Here is a 14401-nt window from a genome sequence, read left to right on the forward strand (position 1 = left end):
TCTTCCTTATAGCAGCATACTGAAGAAACAGGCTTAGACTGGCTAGGGAACCTTAACATCCCCAGGATCATAAACTAAACTTGACTACTTTTAAAATATTTGACCGACTTCAGGCAGACTGTTTTAAAAAATCCATTTCGACTGTTTGTTAGTTTAAACAAACTTCCAAGTCCTGGATTCCTCTCTAAGGCAAATGTAGCTAGCCACTGGGTTTCCTTTGTGACGTATCTTGGTATTTTGAAACTTTTTTTTCACTTCTTCATACGTCACAGTTCTTGAAGTAAAAATCAAGTAGCCACTGTAATTAACCCTGCCCACTTCTATGCTCTTTTTGAGAGGCATTAGTGCATAGTGGTTAAGAGCATGGACTTGGGGGCCTGAAGTGCCTTGTCTGAGTCCTGGCTTCACCCCTTGCTAACTACATGAGCTCACCTCCCTGTGCCTTCGCCTCATCTGTGAATGGGGATAGTAAGTGTACCTACCTCAGAGGGTGGCTGTGAGGAGGAAAGAGTGTGTAAAAGAATTCAGCATTGTCACAGAGTTAAGTACCGTACACAAGTATTAGCTGTAATTATTCTGTACTATAAACCTGTACTTTAAAATATTTGGTGGTCACTACAAGTTTTTTGATCGAAGTCTGTTCTAGTGCTCTTAGCCCTTAAATTCGTTCAGCCAGCGTTTATTATGCCAGACTTGCCTATGAAACAACAATGAAAATGTGGCAGTATGGAATATTAAATTCATGGTGAGATTATAAAATGCTAAGAATATATTCAGAAGAATGTTTACAGGCATGTTTTAAACACCCACCTTGGATCATAAGCTATACTATTTAAAATGAAGTCTTAAATGTCAGTGAATATATTACAAATATATGTAGTAGTAACATTTGATTATGTGATGTGTAATTATGAAGTGTAACTAGTCTCTGGGTTCCTGTAATAGGCCTGTTGTAGTTATGAGTATTGAACGTTTTGCAGTCCCCACTGGTTCTCTCCAGTGACTTTATATTCACCTTGAATTTAGGTAATGGTACTCATAGGGGAGCTGGGCAAAATGGAATAATATATAATCCTGCCCCAATCATACTGAGTCTGTAGGGTGTATTTCATCAAAAGCTCAGGGTAGCATCTGAGCTAGAAAAAAAGGGGTCAGTGTTCCCTTTAAACTTCACATTCTTGCTTATACACCTCTGCCCTCAGCTACCTTACTATGCTCAGACCAGTCTCTGTTGGTGTACATATTAATAAAACGTACTGTTGAGGAATTTAGGGCAGAGACGCTTGCTATAAATTGTGATTCAACATATTCCTCAAAGAACAGTCAGAAAGGAGTTGCACCCTTACTCTCAGCCCTGACCCTTGATAATCACGTCGGTTCCTTCCCCTCATCCCTCTCTGGTGCCAGTTTCTCAGCCGAAATTTGAACTGTAGTCGTCACTGTCCGGTTTTTCTCCCGTGTAAATGGACGAGGGCTAATTTATCCTTCTGCCAACATTTGGGAATGGAAAATTCCCTTCAGGACAAGTGAGAGGGCTGGCTTCCTGGGTCAACTTGACATTGGTTCCCCTGAACACCCAGTTTATCTTCCCTTCCCGCTGACTCTAAGTCTTGTAACCTTAATGAGTTTTGTGGCTCCAGTATTGATTTTTGGTTTAATTACAATGCAGCATGGTGATATTGCATTTCATTGTTAGTTTAATTGATCCGCAAATTGTTTAGAGACTCTGCTTTTGCTTTCTTAATCTATGAAATATCAGCAAACCAAAGGGTTTATGAATATTTGCTAATAACTTTATTAAATCCACATACATAACTATGCAAAAACATAACCTATCGATGGACTTTAAGGAAGCTGAATGCCTTTTAAGTAAGTATTTTCTTTTAGGTTTTGATTTTACCACTGTATTCACACCAACACTCTTAAGTGATGGAACACCTGAGATAGGTAAGGGGCTGACTTACTTCTGTCACCAAGTTTATTCTTTAAATTTGAAGTGTTTTTACAACCCAGGATATGGTCTGTCTTGGTGAGCGTTGTCCTGTGTAAACTTGAAAAGCGTGTATTCTGCTGTTGGATGTGTCAGTTAAATCCAGTTGGGTGACGGTGCTGTTCAGTTCTTCCGTATCCTTGCTGATACTCTGTAGACTAATTCTGCTACAGCTGTAATTGTGCATTAGTTCATCTTTCTCCTTGCAGTTGTTTTTGCTTTGTATATTCCGTAGTTGTATGGTACTTTTAGGATTCTGTCTCAGTGAACTGGATGTTTTATCATTAGTAACATAGCCACTCCATCTTTCTTTTAAGTAATGTTTACATGGTAAAGGTTTCCATCCTTTCACTGGTAAACCTACCCAAGTCTTTTGAAGTCAGCTTCCTATAGACAGTATATAGTTAGTTGGTTTATGGTTTTTCCTCTGTTTTGATGTAATTAGTGATATGTTTGGATTTAGTTCCCCCATATCTTGTTTTCTGTGTTTTCCCTCTATTTTTTGGTCCTCCGTTTCCCCTTTACTGCCACCTTTTAGGTTATAGGAACATTTTTAAGTTTTCCATTTTAGTTTATCTATTAGGATTTTGACTATTATCTCTTGGTTTAGGTTTTTTAGTGGTTGCTCTAGAATGAAGTGAGCTTTTTCTTTTTTCAACTACTATCCTCTCCCCTGTTGCCAACTTCTCATAGAAATATTGTAAATGCTCTCGTGTAGGTAGCTCGGCTTCTGGAGTGGAGGGAATTTCAAAATCAGAGGAGCTTGGTGACTCTGTGCTGCTGCTTGGGTTTAGTGGCCTTTTCTCCTGAGGCGTGTGCTTCCCGCTGCTCAGAGTAGCCGTCTCTCCAGCACTAGAACCTATACTTACATCTTGATCTCTGATATTCAAATCAGAGTATGTGTCCTTTGGGCAGAGTACATTTTGTTCCATCTGAGGGGCAAGAGTGCTGTCTTTGATTCCTGGCCTGTAGACGCGTCTGCTCGAGGAGGCCATACCCCCATTTCTCTCTTGGGAAGATAGCAGAACAGTGTCGGACTGGCTGTCCCAGCCTTGACTTCCTTGTTCTGATATGTGTGTTGACTGAGAAGACGTCTGGGAAGAGATGTGAGTTGATTCCCCATCAGAGGAGTCACTGAAAAGCTTCGGAGACTGAGAGCCCCCTGCCTCTGTGGAGGACGGGAGGTTCTCCAGACAGTCATCAGTGAGGTCAGCACTTCTTTTAAAGAACACTTCCCACTGTGGTACTTCCCCATCAGCCCTCTTCTGGAGCTGGGGGACAGGACCCGTGTCTCCTTGAGCTGAAGCTGGGATTTCGGATTCTTCACTTTCACTGTTGGATTCCTCACAATCTATAAAGTCTGCCCAAAGGAAAGTTGTTGGCATACTCTCTGCTCTGAAGCACCCTGTGCTTTCTCTCCGTTTTTGAGGCTGGTCTTGTGAAATCGCAGTCGTGGGCAATACCTCAGGGCGAAGAGTTTGCTGGCTTGGAATCTTGTGCCTTAAAGGTACTGGCAGAGGATCGTCAAAGAGGTCACTGTCATCGTCGTCCTCTGGGGGGTAAACAGAACAGGTGTGTAGGTAACACAGCATGCAAAAGGAACCAATTTGTACTTCTAATTAAAAATCCGATTTGTAGCTCTTAGCTACATTTTTTAATTCATGGAATTGCAATTAATGGGAGTTCACTCTTCTTCCAAGAGAAGTTAAAAGGCCCCGTATTCTTGGGCTGTTCTGAACAATTTATCTACCAGCCTTCAACTTGCCATAAAGCCAGGCTGTGCGTTGAGACAAAAGATCTGTGCTCCCCAAATAAGGCCACAGAGCCTTAATCATCAGTGGTTCTCCTCTGGAGAGTGTTTTAAATAAAACAGCTTTCTACATTTCATTTCAGACCTACTGAGTCCCTGAAAGTAGGACCGAATAATTTATTTTGTAAGTTCTGCAGCTGATTCTGTACATCAGCTAGGTTTTCGAACCACCCAGACTAGGAGAGACGTTTGCAAACTCTGTGCTCTGCAGATAGATAGATAGATAGTAGATGCTCAAGGAGTTGGCTGATTTAACAGAGACAGTTTTTCCTAACGTTTTCCTTCTAGGAACATTTTCTGATACCTACTTTATGCATGTTATAGGCTGAATGTCTGTGTCCTCCCAAAATCCATAATTTGAATTTCTGACTAACTCCAATGTGATGGTATGTGAAGGTGGGGTCTTTAGACGATAATTAGCTCATGGCGGGGGGACCCATGTGATGGGATTAGTCTCCCTGTGAGAAGAGGAAGCAGATTTCTCACTTTCTCCATGCCCGTGCACAGAGGAAAGGCCATGTGAGTGCACACTGAGAAGGTGGCCGAGAGCCAGGCAGTGGGCCCCTGCCAGGCACCACATCTGCCAGCACCTTGGTCTTGGACACCCCCGCAGCCTCCAGCACTGTGAGAAGTAGCCACCCAGTCTCTGGTCATTGTTATGCAGCCCTAGGCCAAGAGCACAGGCCACGAGAGACACTGGGGGACACACAGATCGAGTCAGCTTTAACCAAGACACTGAACAAGCTGCATCTAGTGTCATTTTACTGTCTTAAGCATGCTGCACTAGCCTGGAGTGAGCCCCGTCCACTTACTTTCTGAAAATGAGGAACCCTTACGTGGAGGGTGAAATTTCCATAAATTAAAATGACATGGCACGGAACTGGGGGGAAGACAAATATTTTCCTGCGCTCTAATGGCACCTAACGTCAAAGAAGGAAATAAAATGCTCGCGAGGCTACTTGTTGTATAGGGCAGCTTATGTTCTAGTGCCGAACCTCGTGTTAAGAAGCAGGTAATTATACGTTAACTATTTTCCCACTGATGATAAAGGATGTAGCTTACAACTGCATTTTAAAAGCTGCTTTTAAAGGGAGGAGGAGGGGGAATAGAAACCGTCATCCAGCTCCCGTTGTACCAGTGAGGAGACAGACAGGCCCGGAAAAGATGTGTGACAACGCACAGGTCAAGAAACCAAAGTCCAGTGTTCTATGTTACAACTATAGTTGTTTAAACAAACAGCTATTTATCTATCTTCTTTTCTAAAGGACTTAAGGTGACTAAGATGTCTAGCTACTATACTTGGAGTACCCTAGTCTCCAAATTATGGCTTCATTTTGAGCCACGGATTAATACTAATACATTTGTTATAGCTCCTCCACCAATGTGCCAGTTACCTTTCTGTGGAACTTTTTTGTATCACCTCTAAGTTGGACAGTTTCATGTTCTTCTGGATCAGTGACTATACCAGTATCGTGGTATGTTTCAACTGTAAAAATAATCTGTCAAAACATTTTCACATTAACTCACCTGTATGTATCTGAAAAAAAAAGTAAAGTGTCTATACTGTTAGAAGTTTATTCTGACATTATGTATTCTTTCTGTTATGACAATATAAAAATTTGAAATTTCTCTCTATGAAAATGGGAAGGCATATAACAGAGAAAACATCACAATAAAGTGCTGAAATCCTTAACATTTACACAAACTGATAACACACCTAAACCTAATAAAAAAGGACTAATGCCATAATTCATAGGTACTTTCCACCATCGTGTACTGTTGATGTCTGTATAAACTGGTATAATCACACTGGAAAACAATTTGGCAATATGTATGTATCAAGCACCATAATTTCTACAATTTAACCCAGTAATAATGAGAGCTGTGAAACAGACTTACATATGATGTGACTCATCACAATGTTTATAATAGTGAAAAGTTCAAAATAACCTAACATGTACAACGACAGATTAAATATGCCATTATATAGTCACGGCATTCAAAAAATTACCAGACAGACGTGTAGAAAGGTGGGAAAATACCCTATATAATAAGGAAAAAAGTCGAAACTACCCAGAAATGATAAAATATGAGAGTAAATCTTCATTACCTTGGATTAAGCAATAGTTTCTTAGATATGACACCAAAAGCAAAAGCACAAGCTATAAAAGAAATTAGATAAATTGGACTTCATTCAAAATTAAAATTTTTACACTTCGAAAGACATCATGAAGAAAGTAAAAAAGACAGCTTTCACAGACCAGAGCATCGTGAAAAGCGGTCTTGCAGGGAAACCCACACCTGTGCCTCCAGGGTCATTCTTCTTACCTGAGTCTAGGTGGCATGTTCTTGCTCTCTTCAATTTTCCAAGTGGTTTATACTTCGGCTCGGTACTTTGGGAAGATCGGCATAAAGGCTTTAAGCTGAAATGAATACGAGTATTTTATTTTTCCTGTTGGGAAGTTGCTGGAATGTAAGCATCACTTTTAGAGATTATAAAAACCTAACTATGGGGGAAACCATACCACTACTTTTCAAAACTGAAAAGCAGTGTTTAATAATTAAAAATTACTTCGGGGACTTCCCTGGTGGCACAGTGGTTACAAATCCGCCTGCCAATGCAGGGGACACGGGTTCGAGCCCTGGTCCGGGAAGATCCCACATGCCATGGAGCAACTAAGCCCGTGAGCCACAACTACTGAGCCTGTGCTCTAGAGCCCGCGAGCCACAACTACTGAGCCTGCGCTCTAGAGCCTGCGAGCCACAACTACTGAGCCTGTGAGCCACAACTGAAGCTCGCGTGCCTAGAGCCCGTGCTCCACAAGAGAAGCCACCACAATGAGAAGCCTGCACACAGCAACAGAGTAGCCCCCACTCACCGCAACTACAGAAAGCCTGCGCACGTGCGCAGCAACGAAAACCCAACGCAGCCAAAAATAAATTTATTAAAAAAAAAAATTCAGTATAATAAAGTGGTAAATACAAGCACTTAAAACAACCTGGTAGATATTCATCTAATTGTAGGATTGGGGGGAAAGCAAAACTTTATCTTTGTTCTTACGCTGCAGAAAAGCAGGTCCTATTCTAATAACCTATTAAGTAATAGAGGAACACCTTCTGGCGTTCAGGGAATTCAGTATCGCAACGGCTTCCTTATGCCAGATTCCCAGAAGCGTTTAGGATTATACGTAACACACTCACTTGGAGAAAGCCCATATGCTCCCAACCAGTACCATATTTACAGCCACGCCCATTTTACATCCTTGCCCCTGGTTTCCGGCCCAAAACTGTTCTCTGGATCCATCCCGTCCAAAAACACAAGTCCCACAAGTAGTAACTACTCACATTTCTTGAACTTTACCCATAGTTGTGCCTAACGGAATGACATTTGGATATACATTCACAGGATAGATGTAGCTCAAGAAATCTTTAATCTGGAAGAAGGAAAATAAAATGCATCAGTTATCTCTACGGTGAAGAGCCCCGGGGTTAGAGCAGCAGATAAAGGGATGCAGGGAAAGAGAAGCAGAAGTCTCTCAAGACTGTGGTCCCAATGCCAGCTGCACGTGGGGAGCGCCTGGGGACCTCCTAGGAGAAGAGAGAGCCAACTCCAAATGTCCCCTAACTGAGCTTTGATGGGGCCTGGAGGTCAGTAGGTTTGGACGTTCTTCAGGTGATTCTGTTCTCCAGTAAAGAGTGAGGATCACTGATGGATGCAGAGGCTCCATTTCTTCATATGACATTAGTTTCCTTATCTAGGGTCACTCACCGTAGTTAACCAGTCCCCTTCAAGGAAGTGAGAATTCAGCTGAGTATTTAATACGCACAGGGAAACAAGGTCTTAGAATTGCATTTCTTTCCTCCGACATATAATCGTTAGCAAAACCAAGGGGAACTACATCTTTGAGATCGCTTGATTTGTTCTCAGGGTTTATTCTAATCTAAACAGGGACAGCTGCATGCCAAAATGTCATGAATACCTTGATTTTTCTGCAAAGCTCAGAATGCTAAACAGGAGGAATTCTGTCACTATTCCTCAAAATATCTCTAACAACCCAGAAGAGCTTCTGCTTTGCCACTTATTAGATCTTGGTGAGCTTGTGATCTTGGTTAAGTTACCTAACGTCTCTAAGCCTTAGATTCGTCATCTAAAAGTATAAATGAGATAATGTGGGTAAAGTGCTTAGCCCTGGTACCTGGCACATAGTTAAACATTCAATAAAATTATCTATTACAAAGTTGGTAATGACAACGCAAAGATTTTTATTCCCTTCTGCAAATGGGGAGATGGAGACACAAAGTAATTATTAGTACCCAACTTTTTCAAATAAAGCACCAAGTCAAAAGAGGTAGGGAACCCAGGAATTATTAATAACTCCGCATTAAAATGGGAACCTTAAGACAGGGGAAAGACAGGAAGAGCCATTCTTCGGATACGTCTCATAAACCATTTCCTTTGTACTTTCAGAGCAGGCATGCAAAGAGAAGCCGTTATTTACCTTGCCCACAACCTATATGATTTGCAGAATTAATGCAGAGTCGAGGCTGGTAGAAATCTGAGGCTTTTGAAGGGAATAAGAATGAAGAGAGTCAGGTCAGACTCACACCAGAAATGGTTCCTATCTACTCAGAGATGAAGTGGCCACAAGAAGACAAGAGATACCCAGTAGAGGGCACCCTCTCCCACTGGTCCACACCGATGCCCTTTCTTCAGGTGCCTGCCTTAAAACGACCCATTAACACAGTCCGTTCTCCATCTGTGCAGTAGTTCTGCTCCATAAAGTCACTGCAAACAGCAGACCACTGTTCCTGAGGGAAATAGATACAGTGTTTCCGCGAACCTCCAGTCACAGCGCTTTGTCAACCGATCAAGTACACAACCTTGTTTTATGTGTGCTTCTCTTTAAAGATATCGTACATAGAATATACTTGAGTACTGAGCTCATAGCCAGTAGCGCTGCAGCTCACGCCTGAACAGAACTTATCCGACACAGGCACCGCCTCGGCAGGGCACATCTCGGCCTTCCTGAGCTTAGGAACACTTGTGAGCACTTCAGCGCTACGCTTGGAGGCTGTTTCAAACAGCAAAATCACCCCAAAAATCACACAAATATGGAAAACTCAGCAGTAAAGAGACGGCAAAGAGGACACTCGTTTACAGCCTGGGAGCTGAAACAAGAAGGCAGGAGGCCACCACGTGCGACCCGAGCCGGGAATGTGCATGTCGGGCGACTCAAATCTTCTGCGGCCCTGCTGTGCACCACAGTCTGCAAACGACCACAGAGCGCCACTCGCGCTGATGTGGGGATTCAAACAAATGTCAGTGAGCGGGCAGATTTGTAAATGAGGAGTCCGCAAATAATGAGGATCAGCCGTACTTGGGGGGAAAAAAGGAAATGATCTTTAAGTCTATTCACATTCGTTTTCCTTTTTTTTTGGTCTCGCCACACGGCACGGGGTCTTCCTTCCCTGACCAGGGATGGAACCCGTGCCCCCTGCAGTGGAAGCGCGGAGTTCTAACCACTGGACCGCTGGGGAATCCCCCCTACTATTTACATTTTAAAATATAGTTCAGCATGTTCTATACACAGGATATAGGCGTATTAATTAAAGCAGTTTTCCGGAAAGCCTCTCTCTTCTCACCGGACACAGTGAGAGAAGATGAGTAACCAGAGCTCAGGGTAGCCCTGCCACGGGCAGGATAACTGCTCTCATCCGAGGAGAGAGGGAAGAGAGGAAGCAGGTCAGCCGCTCCACCCCTCTACCCAAGCAGCAGGGAGATGCCTCCCCACTGGGAGCTAACTTCCTAGAATCCCAGGAGGGCTATGCTTCCCAACTTGGCTGCTAACTATACTGAAGAAGAGAAGGAAGAGCAGTTATGATTGAAAAGATTTCCCCCAGTTAGAAGCCCTCCCTGTGGCTGAGGCAGAAAAGGATGCTGAGGGGTAAGAGGAAGGTTGAGCAACAGTGATGCTGGGCCAGACGCCAAACCCAGGACAAACCACCAGGAAGGGGCTTTGACAACAACCTAAAAGCCAGGATAAACTGATAAAGAAAACATTAACTAAATTATACCATCCAGATGAATTACTTCCAGGCTACTCTCAAATAATCCATTGTACCTGGAAGCTAAGCCCAGTTATTGAACAGAGATGTCACTGTGATACTTTGATAATAAATAATCATTTACAGTTTTCTGGCTGACTTGATAAGAATGCTGCCACCTGACCCCAATGTTCATAGCAGCACAATTCACAATAGCCAAGACATGGAAGCAACCTAAGTGTTCATCGACAGAGGAATGGATAAAGAAGATGTGGTACATATATACAATGGAATACTACTCAGCCATAAAAAAGAATGAAATAATGCCATTTGCAGCAACATGGGTGGACCTAGAGATTATCAGACTAAGTGAAGTAAGTCAGAGAAAGACAAGTATTATATCACTTATATGTGAAATCTAAAAAGTGATACAAATGAACTTATTTACAGACATAGAAAACAAACTTATGTTTACCAAAGGGGAAAGGGGACAGGGGAGGGATAAGTTCGGAGTTTGGGATTAACAGATACACACTACTATATATAAAATAGATAAACAACAAGGACCTACTGTAAGGCACAGGGAACTATGTTCAATATTTTGTAATAACCTATAAGGGAAAAGAATCTGAAAAAGAATGTAGATAAATATATATATTTATATATATAAATAACTGAGTCACTTTACTGTACACTAGAAACTAACACAACGTTGTAAACCAACCATACTTCAATAAAAAATTAAAAAAAAATAAAAAGAACGCTGCTACCTGGAGCTCTGCAAGGATCCACCTGTTCAAATCATCACCATGCCCGTGCTCACTACTGCAGAGCTATATCCATGTACCCCCAATACAAAAATAATCATTATCAGGGAAATGCGTTAAGTGCAGAAAGGGCAAAACTAAAATTATGTATGACTTAAAGTGTCATAAAAAGCCAGCTTTTATATTGCTTTTTCTCCAATACTTGAAATTACTGAATCCCTGCACTTGTAAGATGCTAGCATTTACTTTGGAAATGCATGAGGATTCTGCAAATAGATTATGTATGTCAGGTTCCCATTCTAATATGTCAATTTCCTATATAAAAAGTACCATAACGGGGACTTCCCTGGCGGTCCAGTGGTTAGGACTCCGAGCTTCCACTGCAGGGGGCACAGGTTCTCTGGTCGGGGAACTAAGATCCCTCATTTCATGTGGCACAGCCAAAAAAAAAGTACCATAACAAAACCATTTTAAGCCCTCTTCAACTGAGTAATTCTACTATACTAGATCCTAAGGACAGGGTCTACACCTCAGTCACCTTTGTTCTTCCTCATTGCTGAATATTCAGGACTATTTTTTAAACGGCTTTTCAGTACTGTCAAATTTTGGAAGAGGCCAAGAATCTGGACAGTACCCTAAGGCTACCAGTAATGAGATTTTATCTGCAGTACTCCTTCAAATAAGACTTACGATTCTTTTTTTTTCAATCTTCTTTTTTTCTTACTGAAGTATAGTTGATGTACAATATTATATGTAAGTTACAGGTATACAATGCAGTGATTTACAACTTTGAAAGGTCATACTCCACATACAGTTATTATAGAATACTGGCTATATTCCCTGTGTTGTATAATGTTGGAGTATCTTCTTTTATCTTCTTAACTATTACTTCCTTGGGGAAGCTTTTTATGTTTTGCTTGTTTGCTTTTTAATTTTATTTATTAAACTATAGTTGATTTACAATATTGTGTTAGTTTCAGGTGTACAGCTTCAGATTCTTTTCCGTTATAGGTCATCACAAGACACTGAATACAGTTCCAAGTGCTATACAGTCAGATTTACGATTTTTTAGGACACATGAACAGAACTGAAGTGGGGAATTTAAAATACATTTAGAAAGCAAGTTGGAAAGAAAATCTTAATCATATGTTTTCTTCAATGTTTAGGCTGAAAACAAGTGATGATAGCAATTTCCTTTAGACTTAGTAACACAGCTCATCCACTGAGATGTCTTCCCTGCATTTCTTTAGGAAAAGCCACAACCAATCTTAAGCGGTAGAAAAAGAGATGCCCGCATAAGCCACGAAGGGGAGTATATGGGGTCCTCTTACCTCACTGTAGGAGGAGTGAAAAGAAAAGCAGGCTCTGTACGAACTCTCTCCAGTCCTAAAGTGAGATGAAAACACAAAATTAAAGGTCACTTGTCAAAACTAAGCTAAGTTCTAAATTTCAAGTCTTCTTATTCAGGCTCCTGCAGTATGAAATCACCTTACCATCAAGAATTTCTTCCTGGGACAAGGGGGAACTCTTTCCAGAAATGTAAATTTTTGTAGACATTCTGAATGGCCAGCGTTAAGGAAATTTGCTAAAACATGATGATGAGCATGGGACTCCTCTACTCCACCAAAAGCTTCTACTTCCTACAACGTCAGTTCCTAACTCCCTGCCAAGCAAGACGCCCTGTCTCTAACCCTCTCATCTGTCTAACTCAAGTAGACCCCAGGAAACACTGGCTAATGGTATTAGCCAATAGACAGCTTTGAAAGCCGCATCTCTTTAGTTTAAATAGAGTTTAAATTTCAGAAGTTATTTTCCACAATGATAATATATCCTCTTCTTAGGCTTAGGCTAGATTGCATTTCAACTATCGATTTACCTCAAAGCAAGGTTTCTCTCGAAAGACACTGCTTGCTTACCTCACAATGACATTGGTTTTTCTGGCTCTTTCTCCAAACCACATAGTGGATGGCTTAATGCTGATTGTGTGGAGTGGAATTCTATTTTTGGAGGTAATGCCACAGGGTAACTTATTCCACTGAAAATATTCCTCTGCCTAAAAAAGATTTTAAAAATACAGTAAAACAGTTTAATATTTTCAACAAGTCTGTTTGTAGGCAGGGTCTCAAAAACAAATGTAGATGAGTTTTCAGACATGAAAAAAATATATATATATAGACATGAGGAAACAGGTAAGTCCAAATTGAGGAATGTTCCACAAAACAACTGACCTGAGCTCTTCAAATATGTCAGTGTGATGAAAGAAAAGCAAAAGGTTTGAGACTTGATCTACATCAAAAGAAACTGAAGAGGCCTGAGCAAATGCAAAAGATGATTCTTAATAAAATCCTGGATGATTTTATTAAGAGCAGGAGGCCCTGCTCTTCCCTCCACAAGCCATAAGGACACGATTGGGACAACTAGGGAAATCTGAATATGGACTCCATCAGAGCCAGTAGTGTCGTATCGATGCTAAACTTCCTGAGTGTGGGAACTGTACTGTGGTCGTGCAGGAGAACGTCCTTGTTTACGGCGAAGCGTCATGACATCTGCCACTGAGTCTCAAGTGGATTGGGGGGGGGGGGTGCTAGTTACACAGAGACAGACAGACAGACACAGAGTGCGTCAGGGAGCAGACGTGACGGTGTTAACACACTGGAGAAGCCAGAGGAAGAAGACGCGGTGTTCGTATGACCCAGCGATTCCACGCCCGGGTATATATATCCAGAAAAAAACCCAAAAACACTAATTTGAAAAGATACATGCACCCCAATGTTCATAGCAGCCTTATTTACAACTGCCAAGGTATGGAATCAACTTAAGTGTCCATCAACAAACGAATGAATAAAGAAGATGTGGTGTATAAAAATATATACAATGAACTACTACTCAGCCATAAAAAAGAATAAAATTTTGCCACCTGCAACAACATGGATGGACTTGTAGGATATTATGCTAAGTGAAATAAGTCAGACAGAGAAAGACAAATACTGTATGATATGATACGTAGAATCTAAAAAATACAACAAACTAGTGAATATAACAAAACTCACAGATATAGAGAATAAACTAGTGGTTACCAGTGGGGAGAGGGAAGGGGGAGGGGCAAACAAGGGTAGGGGACTAAGAGGTACAAACTCTTAGGTTTAAAATGAGCTACAAGGATATACTGTACAACACAGGGAATAGAGCCAGGATTTTATAGTAACTATAAATGGAATACAACCTTTAAAAACTGTGAATCGCTACATTGTACACCTGTAACATATAACATTGTACATCAACTACACTTCAATTTAAAATAAAAGAGTACACGGTGTTCCTTGTACTAGTCTAACAAATGTACTGCTTTAAAATCTATCAAAATAAAGTTGGAGAGGAAAGTAACATGTGTTTTTAAAAGGTTGAAAACCAATGGGGTTATTTTCCCAAAGACATTACATTTAGATAGGAATCCTTCAAAATCATGAACACTCCATCCAAATCAACTACCATCGGAGCACTTGCGGTGCTGTTTCTCACGAGGCCGTGGATGAGAGCACTTCAGGGCTGTGCAGGCTGTTCTGCTGAATCTTTTTAAGGCCATGTGACCTGAGACACATACCTTAAGCTGCTAGAAGTAGTGTTTCAAGGCGAGTAGCCATGTGGGAAATGACAGGGGTAGAGTTAAGCTACTTTGCGGTTTGTGAGAAAATTCAGAGCAAAAAGAAATCTGCCAATTAAAATATTTACGGGGCATGGTAGGGGCAAAGACTACAAGTCCAACAGAAAAAGGACAAAACAGTTTCTACC

The 14401-nt window shown here is 41.3% G+C and overlaps 1 protein-coding gene across 9 annotated transcripts in view; it reads right to left on the reverse strand.

The window, feature by feature from the left end:
* Positions 1-1779: 1779 nt before the first annotated feature.
* DCLRE1C (DNA cross-link repair 1C) overlaps positions 1780-14401 on the reverse strand; it is a 116036-nt gene continuing 103414 nt past the window's right edge. For 6 of the 9 annotated variants that reach the window (XM_082452834.1, XM_082452833.1, XM_082452835.1 and 3 more), the window contains 5 exons: positions 12529-12665; positions 11944-11998; positions 7146-7234; positions 6129-6223; positions 1780-3542 (listed from right to left, as the gene is read on the reverse strand). In XM_082452834.1, the coding sequence (XP_082308960.1) occupies positions 2563-3542; positions 6129-6223; positions 7146-7234; positions 11944-11998; positions 12529-12665 (1356 nt within the window). In that variant the 3' untranslated portion in view covers positions 1780-2562. Of the gene's footprint in view, positions 3543-3583; positions 5300-5910; positions 5963-6128; positions 6224-7145; positions 7235-11943; positions 11999-12528; positions 12666-14401 lie in introns of those variants that run through there. The other 3 variants (XR_014261327.1, XM_082452839.1, XM_082452840.1) reach the window with 3 other exon arrangements.

Source organism: Balaenoptera physalus, assembly GCF_965194825.1.
Source record: "Balaenoptera physalus genome assembly, chromosome: 2".
Classification (NCBI taxonomy): domain Eukaryota; kingdom Metazoa; phylum Chordata; class Mammalia; order Artiodactyla; family Balaenopteridae; genus Balaenoptera; species Balaenoptera physalus.